Below are 25,190 nucleotides of genomic sequence, written 5' to 3'. Positions count from 1 at the left end.
GGATCAGGAAAGGCCTTTTAGAGGCAGGAGCTGAATAGATGTTCATTAATAACTGTCATTCAGTTCCTGTGACAGTGGCTGACCGCACTCCATGTTTGTCATTGAAGGAATATTAGAGTAATGAGCCTTGCTGTCTTTGGATTTCATCTCCCAGAATTACAACTGACACTGACTTAATAGGCTTCAGTCTGAGAAGACAAGGTAGTGAAGCGTCACAGTTATTTAGTGAAAGGGGTTTACTATAGATTTGTTAATGTATAAAAATGTCATAGAGTATATAATGATCCTATGCACAATCCTAGGGGCAATATGTTCTTCTAAAAAAGTGAATTACATAAATGGTTATATTTTCTTCACATCTTGTACAGTTTTACTCTGCAAGATATGTGTTAAGAAGAAAGAAGATATAGCAGTGTTTGATTGAAACTGAAAAGAATAACATAAATGTAAAATGTACATTACAATAATTATTCCAGCAGCTGCAATTTTCGCAATGACTTAAAATCCATTTGTTCAAAGGGCTTTTGTTTCCTTTTGTTAGATTTAGGGCATTTATTTTTAATCCTTTTGAGGAATGTGGTAATATCTTTGCTTTAAAATAACGATAATTAAGTGTCACTTTTTACTTTATCCATAAATTAATGCAAATAAAAAGATGGCTGCATTCTTTTTTAATTATTTCCCCTTAGAACTTTAGGTTACTATCACCACTATAACCCAAGAGGGCAGATGAGAAGGTGATCTGGTCTGAAGTCTGTACCAATGCTTCTATTAAATTGTTGTGGGAGATAGGAACCTAGAGATTACAGCACAGATGGAGGCTATTCGACTCATAGTGCTTGTGCTAACTCTACAACCGGCATTATCTATATTGAGAGAGAAGCCCTGGCTAGCTTGCCCCTTTGATGTTTCCCTCCATCCCTTCCAATATAAATTGTTAAAATCCAAGTGGTTTAGAGACAGAGTTGGTAAATGTGGTGCAGGACTGCTTTGTGACTCAGTGTGTAAGAGAAGCTTCGAGAGGCAGTGCTCATCTAGACCTGGTATTCATAAATGACCCAGATAATGTATGAGAAATCAAAGTCATAGCACCTCTCGGAGACAGAGACCATAGAACAGCTAAGTTTAACATGACCTGGGATAGAATTATACCAAAGAACAATAGCCAAGTTTCCAACTTTAAAAAGGCTAAATTCAAAGAGATGAGAGAAGAATTAAAACAAATATATTACTGGAGGATGCTTGTCAACGTTTCTGTAAAAGAGAAATGAAACACCTTTAAAAGAACAATGCTAGACATGCAGGACAAATACATGTGCCGCTAAATGAAATAACAAACAAACTAAAAGTAAAATAAAGAGGAAACATTACTTCTACAAATCCTGTAGGGAAAATGGAGAAGGACTCAATCGGCTGAAAATAGGGTAGAACCTCAGAAGTTTACAGCACAAGGCAGAGGCAATAGGATAAATGTGACAAACCTACCGGGCGAGGTTTGAGAGTCATCAGGCTTAAGTGGGGGAGAGAAAAAAGTGGCAGGGTTTTTGGGGCTGTTGGGCTGAAGTGCTGCAGAACCATGATTTAGTTATGTGGATCAGAAAAATTAGGTGTGAGTGGGGTTGATAAATTATTTCTGTGGATGGGATGGACAGCAAGGCTGGTAACAAGTTTTAAAAAAACACTTATTCTTACCAATCTTTATTGAGATATCTGGCATGCTCCAGCAAATGAATTGGTGCAGTGTCGCCTGAGAGTGCATGTTAGGAATTGCAGTAAATATTCACATAGCCAGATTAACAGCAGTTGATCGGTCATGTAACGTTATGGAAAGCCCCATGTGATCCTCACAGCACCACCTAAAGGTGCAATACCACTAGAACGTGTCAAACACTCATCATTTTTAATAATGCACAAGAGAAATCATCACTGAGTCAGAGGATACGCTGAAGTACGGCAGCTGAAGTGTGACGGGAAGTAAGTCTGAAGCTTATAGGATATTTGTGCTCTGATCAAGACTTTTATTAGCAGATCTCCCATGGTGGTGTTTATGATGAGTCAGTGGATACTCTGTTTTGTAACAATACAGGTGTTTGTCAGGTAGGGCATAACATAAGGGCTATGATTTGCAGTGACTGAATAAGTCAAATTCCTTTTTTTTTACATGGTATTCTGGGATTTCTAATGGTGTTTTGGGGAATTGAATTGCACAAGTATGTCCATTATTCTGTGAAAACTGTAAGTGAGTAGCCTTTACTTTATACATATTCCTTTACCTATGTGTCTTAGTTTCATCCTGTACTTTTTTTTAAAGCGGAGAATACATAGCAAGATGTTTTGCAAGATGCACCAGTTAGTGGTATATGTCTGGTATTTAGCTGTATTGGGGAAGGAGTAAAGGTTTAGCTGCACTTGGGGAGGGCACAATCCCAGGTTTTGGTAGAACTGGGGAATAATCCTGGGGTTTGGTAGAATGGGGTGAAGGTCATGGAATGTGACAGTACTGCAACAGGGCTGCTGGAGTTTGGCAGCAATGGGGAGGGGAACCTAGGGTTTGCCACAACGGGCAGTATATTATGAGATGTGGCTCACTGGTGGATTCCTGCTGTCTGTTAGCAGTGAGAAGAAGGGGAGGGCATGGGTTTACAGAACTCTATCTGGAGATCCCTTGTCAGACAGCACTGGTTTGTGTCTGCAAATATTGAATTTGGTGTTTTGTGATAGGTTTCAGGATGAGAATGTCTCTATCTGTGTATCTCTCATTCTCAAACTCTCACAACTCTAAGAAAATGTAAACATTCTAATTACTATCAACAAAACACAGGTGATAATTGTTCTCTTTCAAAAGTGTAGGACAGTTGGGGGTGAAATTGGCCTACGCAGTAGCACAAAATGCGCCCATAGCAAATCGGCAGTCACTGTGCCCAATTTTTTTTCCAACTGTGGATGTTTTAGTCATAATTTTCCAACGATATCTAGATTCAAGAATTACGTGTTAGAATAGGAAAATTGCAAATGTCATTCCATTATTTAAGAAGGGAGGAAGGGAGAAATCAAGTAACTACAGATCTGTCAGTTTAACATCAGCTGTGGGGAGCTACTGGAATTTATCATCAGGGACGGCTGACTGAGCACTTGTCCAAGTATGAGCTGATCAAAGAACTGGAGGTAATCTTGTGACATGGTTTGGTAATTGGTTGGAAGGTAGGAAACAAAGAGTAGGGACAAAGGAGACATTCTTGATTGGTGGAATGTGACAAGTGGTGTTCCCCAGGGATCTGTACTGGGGCCTCACCTTTTCATCATGTATATTAATGACCTGGGTGAAGGAATAGAGAGTTGTATATCCAAGTTTGCCAATGATGCTAAATTAGGAGGCATAGTAAGTTCTGTAGATGGGAGCAGAAAGTTACAAAGGGATAAGACAGACTAAATGAATGGGCAAAACAATGGCAGATGGAGTTCAATATGGGGAAGTGTGAGGTCATCCACTTTGGATCTGAGAAAGACAAATCAGAATATTTTCTTAATGGTGTGAGGCTGGGAGCTGTGGAGGAGCAAAGGGATTTAAATGTCCATGTAAAACCTAGTGCACAGATACAAAAAGTCATCAAAAACGCTAATGGAATGTTGGCCTTTGCCTCAGATGGGTTGGAATTCAAAAGTGAGGAAGCGATGCTTCAACTGCACAGGGCCTTGGTCTGACCCCATCTGGAGTACTCCGTTCAGTTTTGGGCACCAAACCTCAGAAAAGATATATTGGCCTTGGAGGGTTTGGCGTGCAAATTCACCAGAATGATTCAGAGGCTTAAAGGATTAAATTATGAAGACAGGTTGCATAAAATTGGCTTGTATTCCCTTGAGTTGAGAAGGTTGAGGTGTGATTTAATCAAGGTCTTTAAAATGATAGGTAGAAAGGGAGAAACTATTTCCTCTGGTGGGGGAAATCCAGAAGAAGGGGAATAATTTTGAAATTAGAGCTAGGCCAGTTAGGAGAAAATCAGGAAGCATATTTTCACACAAAGGATAGTCTGTAACTCTCTGCAAAAGGCTGTGGATGTGGGGTTCGTTGAAATTTTCAAGACTGAAATCAATAGATTTTTATTAGGTAAGGGTATCAAGGGATAAGGAGAAAAGGCGCGAGGTCAGGAACAGATCAGCTATGATCTAACAGAATGGTGGAACTGGTTCGAGGGGCTGAATGGCCTACTCCTGTTCCTGTGTTCCTTTGTAAAAGCTGAAAAAAAAATTCCATCAATTTGGCTGACTAAATTTACTGATGCAGCCTGGAAACTTTTGTAAACTGCACATGCTGGGACTGTGCAATCTGCCTTCAGCAAACAGAGTCATAGTTCTGGCAAAAATATCAAGCTCAGGCATTTGGGAGAGGCAGAGCCTTTAAAAAAATGTCATTAAGGTACTAAAGGACACAAAAGATCATTCCGTAGATAACATTTACCATGTTATTGGGAAATCTGTTTTTTTCAGTTTTATTTTGCTTAAAGCTACATGTTGGGTGTTAGAAATTTCAATTATTGAGACACAAAATGGGAGCCAAAAAATGTTTTAGAAAGCATTTTGAGTGATTTGTGGGGAAAAGATAAAACAGCACTGCTTAGTAGTGTGGCAAGTAATTGTCACAGGTAAGTGTCATCATTTTTACATTGGTATTTCCAATGGAAATGCTTACATTTGTATTTTACAATGTAAAACGATGACATAGGAAGTAAGGGCTTGTGTGCCATACACAATAAATACATTTAGAACTATTTTAACTGGCAAATATATTTAATCTTGACCATGGTAAAGGTACTCATAATTGCTTTGTGGGATAGATATTATTTGAACAAGCAAATGAAGAGTCGTCTTATTAAATATTGCCTATATGTTCCCTGTAAAAAATTAAATCTAGTAAGCTTAATTGTGGAATCCAAAATGTTTCTGGCTAAATTGTAGTGTTGTGGTTAAGTGCCATGATCTCCACCACTACAAAAATAATGCCAGGATACGATATTCACTGGTGTGTTGCTGTAGAAAGGACAGTGACCTTATACATTGTGGGCTGGTGGTGCTGCTGGTGATAATTTTGTTTTATGTTCCTACAAAGGGAAGAAATTACTTTTTAAATGTTCTGTGTTTTGTGATGTAAACACAGACAAGAAATATTTAAATGAACTAACTAAAGTTAAATTGGTAGAGGTAACCCATATTTTATGTTGCTAAATAAAATCCGTTTGGAGGTTGCATTATCATCATTGCTGAGATAAACAGCGCAAGTCATTTCCCAAATGTAGTTACCCCTCTATTTTTTTAAAATTAGATTTGCTTGCCCTCTTTTAGACCCCTTCCCCTCATAAGTATTCCCTGGCCAAGAGTATCATGAGTTACATTCCACCCCAATTATTTAATAAGTGTCGCAAGATGACATTTTCTTGCTTTCAGTGGAATATGTTGAGAACCCATAAAAATTCCATGTTTCTGTGCCCAGCCTCAGAAATAGGAAGATAATGGTAAACTTTTTAAAACTAAATTTAGCATCTTTTTGTCTGAGGGAGGGGAGGGTACAGAAATATTTATATGCCCATTTAAACATTACGGGCTAGAAATTGGGCCATGTAGTGCATGTTGTTTTGGCGCTACATGGCCTCCTGAAGTTCCAAAATGGCGTCCGGAATGCACATGCACGCTTCTAGCGTTACGAGCGCCAGACACCATCTTGGTAAAGGATTTCGCGCATGCGCAGATAACGAACACTGGCAGCATGTAAAGGAGGGAGAATATTCATTAGATCAGTGTGCAATGCTGATTTGAAGTGAAAGACACCATTTTGTCACTTAATGCTCCACTCAATGCATTGTCTTAACCATGAATATATCTTAGATGGCCTGGAGGACCCCCCCCCACCAGCGCTATGTAAAGGGACCATGCAGGATTTACAGGTTAGTTGATGGATTATTGCTTTTGGCTGCTGATGCATTTGTACCTGCTTTTGGAGGTCTCCTGTACTAGTACAAGGGGACATAGTCTAACCTATAGAGCCAGCACTTGCAGGAGTGAAGTTAGGAAATGCTTCGACATGCAAAGGGTGGTAGAAGTTTGGGGCGCTCTTTTGCAAATGGCAGTTGATGCTAGCTCAATTGTGAATTTTAAATCTGAGATTGATAAATTTCTGTGAACCAAGGGTATTAAGGGATATGGGGCTAAGGCGGGTATATGGAGTTAGGTCACAGATCAACCGTGATCTCGTTGAATGGCAGAACAGGCTCGAGGGGCTAAATGCCTCTGCCACTTGCTGCCTCCTGATTTGCGTCACTTTCTCCTGCAAGAAAGTGAGAAGTGTGTCGGTGGGTGTCCTGCAGGATGTCTGGGTGATGTGCCTGTCATGGTTGCCAGTGTGTGACCTGTGAGTTGTGGGTGTGCGGCTTGCAACGGTGGTAATGTGTGAGGGTGAGAGGAAGCATCTGATTGGAAGAGTTTTTTGGTAGGTGGGTGATGGGGGATGTAGTGCATGGAGCAGTGGATACAGCTAGTGGTGCAGTTGGCAGGAGGTGCCTCTTGACAGTTGACCTCACTCACCTTGACCACTCATATCAAAGCATTGGACTTCTTCCTGCACTGCATCCACGTTCGTGGTGCTATGTGCCTGGCATTGACTGCGTCCCCTACTTCCTCTTGAGCATATGTCTGGAGACTTCTTGCCTCCCTGTGGATATAGGATGGTCCCTCCTTTTATGCACCTCTTGCTCCAAGGCCTTTAGGGCATCAGCAGAGAACCTTGGTGCACACACTCTCACAGGCCTGGTACAAACTCAGGTTGGCAGATTGGTGAGGTCTGGCATGCAGATTGGAGAATGTGGGATTGAGTAGTGCGCAAACTTTATTCAATGATTTTAACATAACTGATCAGTTTGTAAACATAGGGATGGGACATGCATCTGTGTTTTATGTGTGGAATGTCTGATCTCCATTCAGACTCCCGTGCGGACCCGTAACTTATTTTTTGTAAATAAGGGGTGCAGCCTGCCTTTAAGAACTGTGAGCAAATCGCATGATATTTCGGCCCCCCCACCCCCCGCTGGTGAGAAGTGCAAACCTGGTGCAAATATCTTGGCTAGGCCTCCATGCTGGGCTTCGATGAGGTAAGTGACCTTCGTGCTGTCTGCATCGGAACCGCCGGGCCCGGATTAATCGCGCATCACAATGCTCGCGCCTGGATTCGGGCCTTATCCAGTTTAACCCCCTAGAAGTCTTACCCGTCATTGTGCAACATTGGGCAATCTGGTTCAATGCAGCATGATTTGTTGGTAGTACACTTGAAGCTTTGTCCCCAGTCTGACTTTTACAGTTCATTGAAACCATTTGACTTGCAAATGCATAGCCATTAACCCTTTCATATCTGAAATTTGTTTGTAGAGTTTTGCATTAAGACAGATTGGACTACCAATGAATAGCAGTTAATGTGATAGGGGAGTGGGTTAGAGGAAGAAGTGAAAATATTTAGAAGTTTGCAAAAAGAACAAAATTAGTCTAAATCTAAACTGTTTAGAAATTTGGCTATTATTTGGGAAGTGGAGACCTTTTTAATACATTGCAAAGCCCCAGTTTGGCAGTATTTACATTAAACACTTTTCAGAAAAGACTTTTAACAAAGCGTCTAGGTTTCTGAGACTTCGGCTCCCTACTGGTGTCATTTTTATATGAATTAACTGATCTCCTGTGGCATTGCTCATGGGTACTCTGAAGCACAGTGGTGATTTTTAATGTGATGGGGAACGGAGAACAGTGGGGGCCGGAGAGTGGAGCACAGCTAGGAAGCAGAGCGTATTCTGGGTCTGTGAAGCAGAACACATTAGGGAGTCATGGAGTGGAACATATCTTTCAAATTTGAAAAATCATGATGCCTGCACCTTTAAGCGGCTGTAGGGCTGCCGGCCAACAGTGTTTCCACACCTGAAGCTCACCCAAAGTACTAAACTGAGGCTGACCCCGGAAATGCACGTGCACTACTTATCGGGTGGGTGCAATTTCTGCACCATCTCAATTCCTGTTGGGCTTACGCCTGATCAGAAAATCAATGCTATTATCTTTACAACTTCTAATTCTGTACCTAAACAAATATTTGCACAATTCCTTGAAGTGGTTAATCAAAGTAGCTCTGCAAATCTCTCCTTATGTATTAGAGTCCTGTCACTGGAATCATTCTTGTCACTTTTCTGTGATTTAGATACAAGGCTTCAACAATATCACTGCTTTAATACAAACCACAGAACACACTGATAGTGTCCCAGCAGCAAGAGCATTGCAGGAGTAGGCACAAATAAGGGAGCAATTTTGCAGCATGACACAATATCCATGCCACTCGGACCCCTCTGTTAAAATGACCCATGCTGAGTCAGAAAGAGGGCAGACTCAAGCCGCCCCCACTGAACATGACGACATCAGTCGCAGGGCCATCTCATGAGCTTGCACAAGAACGTACAAAGCCAGTGTCATTCCATTACCCTTCTTTTGGGATTGGACAGCCAGCATGTCACTTCGGACTCCCATAAGAGAGGCACCTAGAAGAAGAACTAGATTAGTTTGTGATAGACACAAACCATATATTATAATTTTGGGTGTTTTCCACTCCTCTTATTCTGGGTACTTCGGCTTCTGCATTTGGCTTATTCTCATTGGTAAATTTTCAGTCCCTCATAGCTTCAAGAGTATCTTCACTGACCCTGATTTCTATATCAGTTTTTGGTAACGTGCACAGGAAAACAAACAGAACATTTTCTGTAAATTGTTTAGTTACTGGATCTAGCCTGTGTCTTTGAAAAGCAATAACGCATGATAATAAAGCTAGTCTTTCAGTGAAGGTTCCAATTGATTCAGCTCAACTCTACTCAGTTCCACTCAGTTCGACGTAACTTGTTGAACAGCTTTAACTTGGTAAATACCTCTTAAAAAAACAGTTTCCAGGGGCACTGGATTTAAATAACTGTTAGCTACATTCAAAAGTAACTGGCTGTTGTACACAAAGCTGAGCAAATCATACAATATATGTTTTGAATTGAGCATGGCTCCACCCTCCAAGCTTGTCAGTTAGAAAACCAGAATGGTTTGTCCTCACATAGAGCCGGCGCGGACTGGATGATGGGCTGAATGGCCTTGTTCCATGCTGTAACCTTTCTATGATTCTATGAAAATGTGTAATTTCCATTCCAAACCATTGGCTTTAAAACTAAAAAAAGCGAAGGAAAGGATGCAGAACATGAAAATAGCCGTATACATTCATTTTTTTCCATCTTCCCCGAAGTTATAACACTGATTTTACAAGGACTTTTTTGTGGACTCCCATCTGGGTCTAAAAAGATAAAATTGATGGTCTAATTTATACATTTAAGACAAAGTGTCAGATAACAAAAAATTGACATTTAATCTTTGTTGTTTAATCTTTGCAACACAGCACATGTGTGATTATCATGCACAAGCCTTCACATTTTTATAGATGACCTTCAAGCTATCTTCATCCCTTGTCAGATTAGTGCTGATGGAAAAATATTAATGATATTCAAGCCTTGAACTACATGACATGTTCTATCATAGAGTGAATATAGGGCCACTAATGGTAAATCAGTGACTTATTCCAGGTACAACAAACATTGGATGAGTAAAAATGTAGTAAATTTGATGTGTTTTATCTTTTTATTGTTTTACACATAGAAACAAAGAAAATAGGAGCAGGAGTAGGCCATTCGGCCCTTCGAGCCTGCTCCTCCATTCAATATGATCATGGCTGATCCTTTATCTCAATACCATATTCCCGCTCTCTCCCCATACCCCTTAATGCCTTTTGTGTCTAGAAATCTATCTAGCTCCTTCTTAAATATTTCCAGTGACTTGGCCTCCACAGCATTCTGTGGTAGAGAATTCCACAGGTTCACCACCCTCCGAGTGAAGAAATTTCTCCTTATCTCAGTCCTAAATGTCCTACCCCGTATCCTGAGATTGTGACCCCTCGTTCTGGACGGCCACTGAGGGGAAACATCTCCCTACATCCAGTCTGTCTAGCCCTGGCAGAATATTATATGTTTCAATGAGATCCCCTCTCATTCTTCTAAACTCGAGTGAATACAGGCCGAGTCGACCCAGTCTTTTTTTTTATTCGTTCATGGGATGTGGGCATCACTGGTGAGGCCGGCATTTATTGCCCATCCCTAATTGCCCTTGAGAAGGTGGTGGTGAGCTGCCTTCTTGAACCGCTGCAGTCCGTTTGGTGAAGGTTCTCCCACAGTGCTGTTAGGAAGGGAGTTCCAGGATTTTGACCCAGCAACGATGGAGGAACGGCGATATATTTCCAAGTTGGGATGGTGTGTGACTTGGAGGGGAACGTGCAGGTGGTGTTGTTCCCATGTACCTGCTGCTCTTGTCCTTCTAGGTGGTAGAGGTTGCGGGTTTGGGAGGAGCTGTCGAAGAAGCCTTGGCGAGTTGCTGCAGTGCATCCTGTGGATGGTACACACTGCAGCCACTGTGCACCGGTGGTGGAGGGAGTGAATGTTTAGGGTGGTGGATGGGGTGCCAATCAAGCGGGCTGCTTTGTCCTGGATGGTGTCGAGCTTCTTGAGTGTTGTTGGAGCTGCACTCATCCAGGCAAGTGGAGAGTATTCCATCACACTCCTGACTTGTGCCTTGTAGATGGTGGAAAGGCTTTGGGGAGTCAGGAGGTGAGTCACTCGCTGGAGAATAACCGGCCTCTGACCTGCTCTTGCAGCCACAGTATTTATATGGCTGGTCCAGTTAAGTTTCTGGTCAATGGTGACCCCCAGGATGTTGATGGTGGGGGATTTGGCGATGGTAATGCCGTTGAATGTCAAGAGGAGGTGGTTAGACTCTCTCGTTGGAGATGGTCATTGCCTGGCACTTGTCTAGCGCGAATGTTACTTGCCACTTATCAGCCCAAGCCTGGATGTTGTCCAGGTCTTGCTGCATGTGGGCTCGGACTGCTTCATTATTTGAGGGGTTGCGAATGGAACTGAACACTGTGCAATCATCAGCGAACATCCCCATTTCTGACCTTATGATGAAGGGAAGGTTATTGATGAAGCAACTCATGACAGTCCTGCCACCCCAGGGATCAGTCTGGTGAACCTTTGCTGCACTCCCTCTATGGCAAGTATATCCTTTCTTAGGTAAGGAGACCAAAACTGCACACCATACTCCAGATGTGGTCTCACGAAGGTCCTGTATAACTGCAGTAAGACATCCTTGCTCCTATTCTCAAATCCTCTTGCAATGAAGGCCAACATACCAATTGCCTTCCTAACTGCTTGCTGCACCTGTATGTTTGCTTTCAGTGACTGGTGTACAAGGATACCCAGGTCCCTTTGTACATCAACATTCTGCAATCTTTCACCATTTAAATAGTACTCTGCCTTTCTGTTTTTGCTTCTGAAGTGGATAAGTTCACATTTATCCACATTATACTGCATCTGCCATGTATTTGCCCACTACTCATTCAACTTGTCTAAATCGCCTTGAAGCCTCTTTGCATCCTCCTCACAACTCACAATCCCAGCTAGTTTTGTGTCATCAGCAAACTTGGAAATATTACATTTGGCTCCGTCATCCAAATCATTGATATATATTGTGAATAGCTGGGGCCCAAGCACTGATCCCTGCAGTACCCCATTAGTCACTGCCTGCCACACTGAAAAAGACCCATTTATTCCTACTCTCTGTTTCCTGTCTGTTAACCAATTTTCAATCCATGCCAATATATTTCCACCAATCCCATGTGGTTTAATTTTGCACACTAACCTCTTATGTTGGACTTTATCAAAGGGCTTCTGAAAATCAAAATAAACCACATTCACTGGTTCTCCCTTATCTATTCTACCAGTTACATCCTCAAAAAACTCCAGTAGGTTTATCAAACATGATTTCCCTTTCATAACTCCATGTTGACTTTGTCTAATCCCATTGATAATTTCGAAGAGTCCTGTTATCACATCCTTTATAATAGACCCGAGCATTTTCCCTACTACTCATGTTAGGCTAACTGGTCTGTCGTTCCCTGTTTTCTCTCCCTCCTTTTTTAAATAGTGGGGTTACATTTGCCACCCTCCAATCTGCAGGAACTGTTCCATAAACTATAGAATTTTGGAAGATGACAACTAATGCATCCACTATTTCCATGGCTACCTCTTTTAGTACTCTGGGATGCAGATCATCAGGTCCTGGGATTTATCAGCTTTCAGTCCCATTAATTTCTCCAGCACTTTTTTTTACTAATACTAATTCCCTTTAATTCCTCCTTCTCACTAGTCCCTTGGTTCCCTAGCATTTCTGGGAAGTTATTTGTGTCCTCTTCTGTGAAGACAGAACCAAAGTATTTGTTTAATTGCGCTGCCATTTCCAGGTTCCCCATTATAAATTCTCCCATTTCTGACTGTAAGGGACCTACATTTGTCTTCACTAATCTTTTTCTTTTTCTATACTTGTAGAAGCTTTTACAGTGCACTTTTATGTTCCTTGCAAGTTTACTCTCATACCCTTCTTAGTCAATCTCTTGGTCCTTTTTTGCTGAATTCTAAACTGCTCCCAATCCTCAGGCTTGCTACTTTTTCTGGCAACTTTATATGACTCCTCTTTGGATCTAATACTATCCTTAATTTGTTTTGTTAGCCATGGTTGGGCCGCATTTCCTTTTGTGTTTTTGCACCAGAAAGGAATGTATAATTGTTGCAATTCATGCATTCGTTCCTTAAATGTTAGCCATTGCCTATCCACCGTCATGTCTTTTAATAAAGCTTCCCAATCTATCATAGCGAACTCACACCTCATACCTTCGTAGTTTCCTTTGTTTAGATTTAGGACCCTAGTTTCGGATTGGACTACTTCGCTTTCCATCTTAATGAAGAAATCTATCATGTTATGGTCACTCTTCCCTAAAGGACCCCGCACAACAAGGTTATTAATTAACACCTTCTCATTGCACAATACCCAATCTAGGATAGCCTGTTCCCTGGTTGGCTCCTCAACGTACTGATCTAAAAAACCAACTCATACACACTCCAGGAATTCATCCTCCACAGTATTATTGCTAATTTGGTTTGGCCGGTCTATATGCAGATTAAAGTCACCCATGATTACTGTAGTACCCTTGTTACATGCATCTCTAATTTCCTGTTTGATCCCACACCCTGCATTACCACTACTGTTTGGAGGCCTATAGACAACCGCCACCAGTGTTTTCTGCCCCTTGGTGCTTCTTAACTCCACCCAGACTGATTCTACATCTTGATTTTCTGACCCAATATCCTTTCTCACTATTGTTCTGATTTCATCCGTTACTAACAATGCCACCCCACCTGCTTTTCCTTTTTGCCTGTCCTTCCTAAATATCGAATACCCTTGGATATTCAGCTCCCAGCCTTGGTCACCCTGCAGCCATGTCTCTGTAATTGCTATTATATCATATCTGTTTACATCAATTTGCTGTTAATTCATCTACCTTATTACGAATGCTTCATGCATTCAGATACAGTGCTTTTAGATCTGTCTTTTTAACATTTTTAGACATCTTAACATTTTTTTTTGTACTATGGCCCTACTTGTCTTATTACCATTTTTTCTTACCCAGACCCTATTTGTTGTCTTTTGTTTGTACGCTCTGTCTCTTCCTGACACAATCTGGTTATCCTTACCCCAATCACTTTCCTGCACTGCTTCTTTGTCTTTTCACTTCAGCATTCTAGATTTCTCTCCACTGGGACCCCCCCCCCCCTATTTAGTTTAAAGCCCCATCTTCCTCCTTAGTTATTCGATTCGCTAGAACTCTGGTCCCAGCATGGTTCAGGTGTAGTCCATCCCAACGGAACAGCTCTCTTTGTCCCCAGTACTGGTGCCAGAGCCACATGGATCGAAACCCACTTCTCCCACACCAATCTTTGAGCCACGCATTCATCTCCCTGATCCTATTGACCCTATACCAATTTGCTCGTGGCTCAGGTAATAATCCAGAGATTATTACCTTTGTGGTTCTGCTTTTTAATTTAGTCCCTAGCTGCTCAAACTCTCTCAGCAGAACCTTTTTCTTAGTCCTACCTATGTTGTTGGTACCTATGTGGACCATGACAACTGGATCCTCCCCCTCCCAGTCCAAGTTCTTCTCCAGCCCGGAGGAGATGTCCTTAACCCTGGCACCTGGTAGGCAACATAGCCTTCGGTACTCATGCTCCTGGCTGCAGAGATCAGTGTCTATCCCCCTAACTATACTGTCGCCTACTACAACCACCTTCCTTTTCATTCCCCCCACTTGAACGGCTTCCCGTACCACGGTGCCATAGTCAGTTTTCTTGTCACTGACATAAAAGTCTCATTTTCAAGGTTTAAGGATATTTTCCTGTAATTATCATCACTAAATGTTAGTTGTGGCTATTCAAAGAGGTCAGTTTTGAGAACCAATCCATGGCCTTGTGGCCAATCAATTCTGTAAGCATTGCCCCTCTATGATACAGATATTAAATCTTTGAACTTCCAAATCTCTAAAGAATCTTAATCCTTTGGGGACGCGACTGTATTGTAGACATTTGATGATTTGTAGATGATTTCCAAACAATGTTACATATGTTTATTTATGCTCCATGCATTTTTTACTGATTTGTTCTAAACATTTCATTCGATAATTGATATTATACATTGTCTGTATATTAGGCACATTCATAGACATGTATGTGTTCTTTTTAATTAATAAAATACATTTAGTGTGCTCTCATTCTTCATAAGAGGACAGTATTATAAAAGAAAATTGGGTTTAATTCCCCCGAAAATGATAAATATCGAGCATAACAGTGTCTATCACTGTACTATGTGTCGCCCAGAAATGGGGTTTGGCTGCAGTAAACTATAAATGCGATACTGCCATTTGCTAAAGCTATCTAACTGCAAAATAACCGTCTTTACAAAGTAATAAGAGTTATTCCACTTCTAGTTTAAGTGGTATTGTAAAAGTTGTACTATAATTCTGCTTAGTCACAATAAAAGTATTCTGCATTAAATACAAGTATAATGATTCTTCTGTCCAGTTACACAGAGAGAGTTCTGCTGTCAGAGATTCCATCGTGAATCTGGTGGATGTGGCAACTGGTCAACCTGGCTTTCAGTTCACTGTTTCTATGGGCTGTCATAAATGCTATTTGAGAAAATTTGGCATAGGCTGATTCTGTGGCACTAAAGGTTCCCATAGCAATAGAGGAAGCCTTGTTTATACAGCTCATTACTGTCTTAAAGGTATGCAAAATCTCCCATACAAATTAATCCAATATGAGCAGCAAAGTTGTTGCAGAATTAGCTGTGGATTTCTGGACACATGGGGTAGAAATTCATTTGCGCCGGCCTGCCATCGTGAGCAAGGGACAGGGATTGAGCCCTGTACCTGAACGAGTAGGCCCAAGGCTCACCTGATATTGGGCCTCGGGCATCATTTAAATTGCACTGGCGAGCTGCAGACACCTAATAGGCGTTCTCAGACAGCTCGCCGGAGCAGAGGAATCGAAGATTAGACCACTGCAACACCAACAGCAGCCCTCGGGTTCGTGGTTAAAGGGGACCAGGAAGGGGGGGGCGATTGGGTCGGGAGGGTAGCAGTGACCGGGAGAGCAGATAGCAGTGGTTGTGAGGGAGTAGTCTGAGAGGGCAGAGGCTGGGATCAGGGAGGGCATAGGCTGGGATTTGGTTGGTGGGGGGAGGGGGGTAGTAGAAAGGGGGCGGCGATGGTGATTTGGGAGGGGAGGGGAAAGCGGTGGCCAGCAGCCGCCCATGTGATTTTACTGTGGGGTCAGGAGGAGCGTTCTTGCTTCTCCCAGCTCCACATTCAGGTAAATATATTTTAAAAACTTACCTTATTGATTGGGGCCTGCAGAGGTCATTTTAAGGACCTAGTTTTCCTGAATGCAGCCAGCGCAGCTGCCTCTGGGCAGAGGGGGTTTCAAACAGGCGTTAGGTCCCTGATTTGCATATGCACGAGCCCTGGATGGCGATTATTTTTGCCTGTACCAATATGGTGGATGGCGCACTTCCAGCTCGTAATGAGCGTGCGCTTCTTGTCCGGCATATTGGAGGCATGTTTAGTGCTCAAAAAATGGGTGCTATGCGGTCGAATTTCTTGGCCATAGTGCTTGCAAAATTGGCAGGTTCGCCTTGAGAATTTCAAGTGTTCTGTCTGAATCGCAAAATATACAGATAGTGCTGCCTTATGCATCAAAAAAGGTGTTCAATGAGTTGGTCCAATTCACCTTTGACAGCTAAAGAGCACTGTTAGAGCCTGAATGCCATTTCTGGCATGGTCGCTAAGAGTTCAGTCTGGAAGTCTCACTCCTACTCTAGCTATTCTGCTGTGACATGTTTCATTTTATGAGTGGACTGTGCTTTTATTTACTGTTTCACCGTAAATAAAATCTGCATTTATTTTCTCACACTCCCTCTCCAATCACAAAAGTGTTTTCATGTAGATATGCTTGTTTAAAAAATACAGAAGAAGGTTCTCTTCTAGTTCCCTCCACAGTTAGTGAAAAACAAGACTTAGCAATAATCATCCTTACGCTATGCTGTATTTATAGAAGAACAATAATGTTGTATCATACACTACAAAGTTCATTGTGCAATTAATTGCTAGCACTGGTAAATACTATTAAAATGAAAGTATCTGATGCATAAATGTTGTACAATAAGTGTATTTCAAGTTTGTTAAACTTTCTAATTTAGGGCAGTTATGTAGGACCTATCGTGTAGTTTTCGAAAATAATGGCAAGGTACTTCAAGAGTACGCTAATATTGTTCCATAATTGATCACAGACTAAGGCCCCGATTTTCAAATCAAACTGCGGATGTGTTGAGGGCAGAGGTGCTGCGAAAACCGGGAAAATACCGAGCGGGTGAGGAAGCTGGCCCCAACCCGCCAACTTCCGGGTTTCCCACAGACGCGCCTGTGTGCGCATGCGCTTCATGAATGTGGGAGTCCCGCCGGCGGGATGATAATTAAAGAACCAAATGTACCTCATTGAGTTACTTAAGGTACTTTATTTCTGACATAGTAGATAGTTAAAAAGTTTTTAAACTTACCTGGGCGGTTTTCCCACAGCTTCCGATTCACGGCTGGAAGGGCCAGATCAGGAAAAATAAACAAAATAAATTAAATAAAAAACCATTGCACAAAGTTTAAAAAAACAAATTAAACCTACCTTTCCACTGACGTCACCTGCACCCCCCCCGCTCCGATGTCCGATGTCCCCCTCCCAGCCCCTGATGTCTCCCTCTCCGATGTCTCTCTCAGCCTCCAAAATGTCCCTCTCAGCCCCCGATGTCTTCCCCCCCCCCCCCCCACCCCGATCTTCCTCTCCCAATCTTCAGCGCCCTCCTCTCTCTGTTCCAGCGCCAGATGACGTCTCTCTTTTTCTCTTCGCTCCCCACCCCCCACCTGGTGTTGCAGCTCCTGTCGGCAGCCAGCCTGTCAATCAGGCAGGGTGCCGGGTGCAAAACCCGGAAACAACTTTAATCACCATCAATTACATCGCGATTGCGTCGGAAAAGGTAAGTTATTTTTAATTGGGTTTGCCACGCGCACCTTCAACCCACCCCCCCCCCGGCTGCCATCCTGCCACCATTTCAAAATTGAGCCCTAAGTGTTTGTTATTGAGAATGTTTCTAAAAGAGCTTTTTGTACTTGATGATATTACTCTGCTTTTTGAACCTACTATTCTTGATGCTTTGTTAAAAATATTAAATGAATGCTTTTGAGAGATTTGTACGCAGAAACTCTTCAAATTGTGCATCATGCTTTGCAAATTAATGCCTCTGGCTTTGATCATCATTCTCGAGATGTAGACATTGCTGGTAAGGTTGGCATTTATTGCCCATCCCTAGTTGCCCTGAATGTGGTGGTGGGCCTTCTTGAACCACTGCAGTCAGGGGGTCAAGGTGATCCAATACTATTGGGTAGAGAGTTCCAGAATTTTGACCCAGGAATGATGAAGGAAAGGCAATATATGTCCAAGTCAGGACGGTATGTGATTTGGAGGGAAACTTGGAGATGATGGTGTCCCCATGCACCTGCCGTCCTCGTCCTTCTAGGTGGTGATGATCTTGGGCTTGGGAAGTTCTGCCGAAAGTACACACTGCAGGCATTGGACGTTTAGGTTAGCGGATGAGATGCTAATCAAGCGGTCTACTTTGTCCTGGATGATGTCGAGCTTCTTGAGTGTCGTAGCTGCATCCATCCAGGCACCTGGAGAGTATTCCATCACACTCCTGATTTGTGCATTGTAGGAGGTAAAGAGGCTTTGGGGAGTCAGGAGGTGAGCCACTCATTGCACAATACCTACCCTCTGACCATGCTCTAGTATCCACAGCAATTATGTGACTGGGCATTGAGTTTCTGGTCAATGGTGACTCCCAGGATGTTGATGGTGGAGGACTCGGTGATGATAATAGCATTGAATGTCAACGGAAGATAATCGGTGAGTGCTGCTTGATAGCGCTGTTGACAACCCCCTTCATCACTTTCATAATGATTGGGAGTTGGCTGATGGAGCGGTAATTGGCCAGGTTGGATTTGTCTTGCTTTTTGTAGACAGAATATACCTAGGCAATTTTCAACATTGTTAGGTAGATGCCAATGTTATAGCTGAACTGGAACAGCCTGGCTTGGGGCACAGGTCTTCAGAACTACAGCTGGGATGTTTCTGGGCCTGTAACCTTTCCTGTGTCCAGTGCACTCATCCGTTTCTTAATGTCATGCAGAGTGAATTGAATTGGCCGAAGACTGGCATCTGGGATGGGGAGGACCTCAGGAGGAGGCCGAGAAAGATTATCCACTAAGCACTTCTTGTAGTAATTGGTTTTAACTGTGAAGTTTCATGCATTCTAACCTGTGCTCACAATTACCTGCATAAATCCATTGCTTGTCTATAGCAGTCATACATCAGGGTCCTGGGCAAAAGCTAGCACAATTCAATCAGAGTTCTTCTCTATACGGCAATCACTTTTGTATTCACTTTCATGTCCACTTAATCCAGCCATACCATATTACGACCACTTAATTCTACCTGTATAGCTGACTGTGGCAGACTTTCAATCAGCTAATGGTTGCAAGCTTAGAACATATTAAAAGTGGCAACAGGGGGTGATGAAAGGTTCACTGTACCCCATGCTGTGTGCTGAGTTACACCAAGCAGCACCTTGCCATCCCACCGCTTGCTTTTAATGAACAATAAATGAAGGCATAAGTCTGATTCTGAGAATTTAAGTGACCTAGTGTTCAGATAGGTCAATTTGACCCCAAGGCAAAAAATCGCACTGCCTAGCAAAGGGTCCATTTTGATAGAAATGTTATTATTACAAATGGCGTAGCCTGGTTCTCTACCACAGGTGGCATTGTTAAAATACAACACTTAATTATGTCACTCACCTCTGTCTCCAACTAAAAAATTACTGATACAGGTCAGATTTTTTTAAATCCATCTTTTTTAGAATGGTTCTGTATCTTACCACAGGAGGTGTTGTGGAAATGACACATATGTGAGAGGCCAATTTACATTTATTTCAGCAATGTTATTATAGAAAAGTGAGAACTTAGACTGGTTTTAAATTCTGTTGAAGAGAGTACACATTAGTCCAACAAATGGATTGCTCAGAATACATACTCCATATGTGTCATTTCCAGTAATAAGATAGAGAACCATTCTAACAGCGAGGATGGATTTAAAGAAATTTGTACCATTTCCACAAGTATTTTTATTGGAGGTAGAGGAGAGCGACTTAATTTAGTAGTGGAGAAGAGAATTAGGTATACTATAGTATCAACTAGATTAGGTGTTATTACATAATGGCATCGAACGATTTATGAAAGATTTAATCTATTTGAAAGAATTGTTTTGACGATTTGATATGTCTTATCTGTAACTGGGAAAATAAGTAGAAAATATTTTATGGATTATTGTGCCCAGAGCCAGCTGAGACCTGGTGGCATGATAGGAGTTATCGGTAAGGGAGAATAACTATGCTACTTATTAATCACATTAAAAAAATAAAAGTAGGCACAACACATTACTTTATGGTGTACATATATTATGGTAAGTTTCTGATCATAGCCAAGTTATTTTAGCAATTCTATTCCTCTTAACTTCCCTCTGTTGGCATCACCTAACCACTACTTTATTTCTCTCACCCTGTCCGATGTATTCAGCATTGGTGGTGTCTTGCACAGTGGTCGTTGGCCCTTCATCTAGGTTCCTGAAAAAAACTGTTGGGGACAACCAGGTGGATACTAGTGGAGTAATTTTCCAGGTTTATGCTTCCAGCAGAGAACCTGTAGGTGGCCTGCTGGTGATTTTCTAACCATTAAAATTAATGGATGGATAATCAAAGTGTTGCTGGCGAACGAGGTGTCCTGCATCCCCATAGCTGCTTCCCCTGAAAGAAAGTTTTGCAGAGAAGTTCCCATACAATATTGCACACTTATTTGTCTGGTAAACCTCACCACCTGGGCAATAACCTGGCAGAGCGGATTGTCTGCCCTTTATGGAACCCACACAAGTTTTGTTCCATTGATGGGTAGAAAATTGGGCGGGTTCCACAATGGGTGGGCTATGGATGCTGGGTCAATTGAAATTTTCAAGACTGAGATTGATAGATTTTTGTTAGGTAAGGTTATCAAAGGGTATGGAACAAAAGTTGGTAAATGGAGTTGAGGTACAGATCAGCCATGGTCTAATTGAATTGCGGAACATGCTCGAGGGGCTGAATGGCTTACTCCTGTTCCTATGAATATAAAGGTGTCTTATATACAGGAAAGTGAATGAAAACTTTTCAAGCTGGTGGGTGGTTAAGTGTCAGGTACCCCAGTGATTGGTATTGGGACTACAGTTATTTTCATATATGTATTATATGAATTGGATGAGAATATCAACAGCAAGGTTTACCAAGTTTGCAAATGACACTAAAATTAGAAGCTAAGCAAATATTGGAAAACAATGCAACTAACCCCAGAAGGATTTGGAACAATTTTGGCCAAAACATGGCAAATACAGTTCAATATAAGAACATAAAATAATAAACCAAAATAGAAAATATCTATTCAAGGAACAGTTATCCAGCATACTGATCAGGAATGATATTTTGGTGTTATTGTGGAAGAATTGTTAAAACAATCAGCCTAGCAAATAGCTGCTCTGAGGAAGCTGAACAATTGCTGGGTTAATGTTACTGTATAAGGTACTGCTTAGATCCCATTTGGAGTACGGTTTCACTGTACCATTAAAAAGATGATGTTTCCCTTGAAAGGATGCAGCGTGGGTTGACAAAGATGATACCAACAGATTAACTTTCACCGCGAGGCGGAAAAACTGGCGGTAGTAGATGGGCCGCCTGATTTCTTTTCTATTGTAGTCAATGGAAAGGAAAATCTAGCAGGATGTATAATGGGTGGCTGATCCACTACAGTCAGTTTTCTGCCTGCTGGTGAAAGTTAAAATCCTCCCACAAGTGCCAGAAATCTGTTATGAGGAAAGGCTGAGGAAGCAGGAGATTTTTATCTCATTGGAGAAGAGGTAACCTAATAGAAAGGTTCAGGATTATGAGGAGGATTAATAAAGTTAATGCAAATTGTTTACTCTGGCAAAGGATTAATAAGTACATAAGAAATAGGAGCCAATCGGCCCCTCGAGCCTGCTCCGCCATTCAATAAGATCATGGCTGATCTGATCCTAACCTCAAATCTAAATTCATGTCCAATTTCCTGCCCGCTCCCCGTAACCCCTAATTCCCTTTACTTCTAGGAAACTGTCTATTTCAATGAGCTGGAGACAATTTATAATTTATTTAGGAGTAAGTAGGAATTCAAACAGAACTATTTCATAAAGAGGATTATAGACATAGGTTTTCTTGGTAGCTTGAATACATATTAAAGCAAATACCATAAATGGATTCAAAAGATAATTCTCTTTAGAAGGAAGAGAAAGAGGGATAAAGTGAGGAGTGAGAAGATTAGGTTAAAATCAACAAAAAAAGGGAAACCTCTCTGGCCAACTGACTTGTCCCTATTCCCAAAAAAGAAATGTTTCTACATTACTGGTAATTCTTTGTCGTTTGTAGAGCGTGATGTGACTGACGTGTTTAGGTAATGTCTCTGCAAGGTTTGGAAACTAAACATAGTCTGGTTAGGAAGAAGCAAATTTTAATGGTGGAGAGGAGATAGAATAAGAATGGATATCTGTCAAAGCCTTCCCATGGTTTGACTAGGTCAAGTCTAGCTTATTAACTTTTGTACATAAGAATTTTCCTAATACTGAATAGGCATGTGTGATTCCAAGCAATGTTATTTATCTCTGGGCTTGGATTTTTTTGGATAACAGAAAACATGAATAACCGATGTATTGACCTTCCCTTCTCCCCCCGCCCCCCCCCCCCTCCTGAGCCTTTGTCCACCTGTATTTCTAACTGTTCATTTAGTACTAGTACTGTTCATCTCACTTGTAGCTCTCATTTCAGATTTTCAGAATCTCCAAAGGTAACGGTATCGGTCAAGTGCAAACATGTAATAATTAATATTGTGACCGTTATCATTTTGCTAAGTTTTTTATTAAGACATACCAGTACTGCATCCTTTTAGATCTTTTAGAAAACCTCCATAAATTAATTTTAACATTATTCTCTTTTGACTCCAATATGGTAGCCCTAAAGCCAAATTGTCCGAAATTTTGATATACCTCATAATTCTGATTTTCTCCATTTCTAAAAGTCACCGCAGTCACCTGCTTATGTAACTAGTGCAGTGACAGAAAATATAGGGTAAATTTTATGAGATTGTGCTCCTGGCATGGAACCTCACTCGACAGGAGGGCAGATGAGACAATTGGGTGCAGAGGTCGGCACGGCTGATTTGCAGTCTTCCTGATTTTCCATTCATTAAAATTATTAACCGTAACATTGGGAGGGTCACAAATTGAGCACATTTACTTTGAAGCACTCTGTCCAATCTACCCTTCTATTGAGTGAGGCACCCCACAAGGAGGGCTATCTCTCAAAATTTAACCTATAGTATATATATAGCTATAAAATTGATTGGATGAATCATGGATTAATTTTGGCAATACCTTAGGTTTTACTGTATGTCAAATTTGGTCTTTGTATAGGAATTTTTAAGAACAGACCAAGAGCTTTATCACAAATATTTAATTATTTTTCTTTCTCTCAGGGCGAAGCAGCAAATTTATATCCAGTACGAACAGATGAAACATGGACTGCTCAACAAGTGAACCAAACATTAGAAAACTTTCCTTTAACTGCAGAACTCCTCAGTGATGTACCGTTCACTCTAGCCCCTCATATTCTAGCAATACAGGCCAGTTTTCATGACCTCCCGGCCACCATGCATCTACCGGAGAATATCAATGAAAATTTAGCAAGTTTCTGGTATGATTTTACTCTCGAAAACTCTGTACTTTGTGACTCCTAAAAGATTAATGCTGCAATTCGTATAGAATGTCAGCTGTTCTTCTAAATATAGCAGTAAAAGTAGCAGTTGATTTATTCTTGATTTCCTTGTATTAATGACTTTCTATAAAAGTTGTGTTGCTGATATTGTACCTCTTGTGGTTTAGCTGCCAGCCAGAAGATTGTGAATGCTTGTTCAAATAACAGCCCAAAAACTCACTTGCCTCAATTAAGTAAGTCACGCTTCATGTAGAGATAAGATGCCTAATCACAGAGAAGAATTAGCCAATGGTCCTGGAGTCTTTTGTAGTTTAGAGAGGCTGGGGAAGAATAGGGGAAAGGATTTTTTTTTCATCCTTTAAATAAATAAATTTCTATATCAATACATGGAAAGTAAGTGGGAAGTGATCCCGGCAGTTATGCTGGCATCACGCCTGCCACGTCAGGATCAAGCCCTCCAGCACTGACCCCGCCTTAGTATGCCTGCCTACTCTGTCGGAAACACTGGTGTCTACCTGTCATCTGGGGCAGGGTGCCCCAGAGACATGATTCTTGCCTCTTACAAAGGGGGCTGACACTAAAACTTCAATAAAAAAGTATGATCATCTTTAGGAGCTCAGACCACTTCATTGGCCTGGACCCCCAAACCCTTGCCACCCTGTAATTAGCTTTACCTTACAGAAAAATATGCGGTTGTCTTGTGAGATAGGAAGGGACTGAAAATTAATAACTACTTGTATCCCTGTCACACAATACCATATATACACATTCTGGAATGAAAATGTTCACGTAAGTTTTTTAGCAACCATTCATTTCATTATTGAGTCCTTTGTATTGATAGTTTGTAGAATCTGGCTGGTTACATAATAGACCAAAATAACTCAATCCAGTCATGTGAAAATGTTTTACATGAAGTGCAGTAATCTACCTAAATACACATTTACAACAGCGATAATTTTTTTTCCTGATTTATTTGTTAATTTTGTTTTAAGTGTTGAAAGAATACAAATGCTGTCGTTACAGTAGAATGTACATTATAACCATATTACATGGCAATGGATCTAAATGTCTCAATTGAGATATTGGTTTCTTAATAAAGTACGCTGCTTACCACATGGAATGTTGTTACCTTTTTACATGGTTGCATTAACTGTTTTACAGTGATGTCCCTTTGTAACGTGAGGAACAATAGTTTGCACTTGAAAGTTGCAGCTATTTGTTTTATTATAGTCTTTGAATGAATTTAAGAATGGGAAATATATCCACAGTTTTTGCATTGAAAATATCGTTATGTGACATAATCTCGTTGAAGAAGCCTCGGCGAGTTGCTGCAGTGCATCCTGTGGATGGTACACACTGCAGCCACAGTGCACCGGTGGTGAAGGGAGTGAATGTTTAGGGTGGTGGATGGGGTGCCAATCAAGTTGGTTGTTTTTTCCTGGATGGTGTCGAGCTTCTTGAGTGGTGTTGGAGCTGCACTCATCCAGGCAAGTGGAGAGTATTCCATCACACTCCTGACTTGTGCCTTGTAGATGGTGGAAAGGCTTTGGGAAGTCAGGAGGTGAGTCACTCGCCGCAGAATACCCAGCCTCTGATCTGCTCTTATAGCCACAGTATTTATATGGCTGGTCCAGTTAAGTTTCTGGTCAATGGTGACCCCCAGGATCTTGATGGTGGGGGATTCGGCGATGGTAATGCCGTTGAATGTCATGGGGACGTGG

The 25,190-nt window shown here is 41.5% G+C and overlaps 1 protein-coding gene across 2 annotated transcripts in view; it reads left to right on the top strand.

The window, feature by feature from the left end:
• umad1 (UBAP1-MVB12-associated (UMA) domain containing 1) overlaps positions 1-24,584 on the top strand; it is a 182,846-nt gene extending 158,262 nt beyond the window's left edge. For both annotated transcript variants that reach the window (XM_068004088.1, XM_068004098.1), the window contains exon 4: positions 23,231-24,584. In XM_068004088.1, the coding sequence (XP_067860189.1) occupies positions 23,231-23,491 (261 nt within the window). In that variant the 3' untranslated portion in view covers positions 23,492-24,584. The remainder of the gene's footprint in view (positions 1-23,230) is intronic.
• Positions 24,585-25,190: the final 606 nt, after the last annotated feature.

This window comes from Heptranchias perlo, chromosome 2 (genome assembly GCF_035084215.1).
Source record: "Heptranchias perlo isolate sHepPer1 chromosome 2, sHepPer1.hap1, whole genome shotgun sequence".
Taxonomy (NCBI): domain Eukaryota; kingdom Metazoa; phylum Chordata; class Chondrichthyes; order Hexanchiformes; family Hexanchidae; genus Heptranchias; species Heptranchias perlo.
Note: the sequence above shows the minus strand (reverse complement) of the source record. Positions and strands in the feature narration are given on the sequence as shown.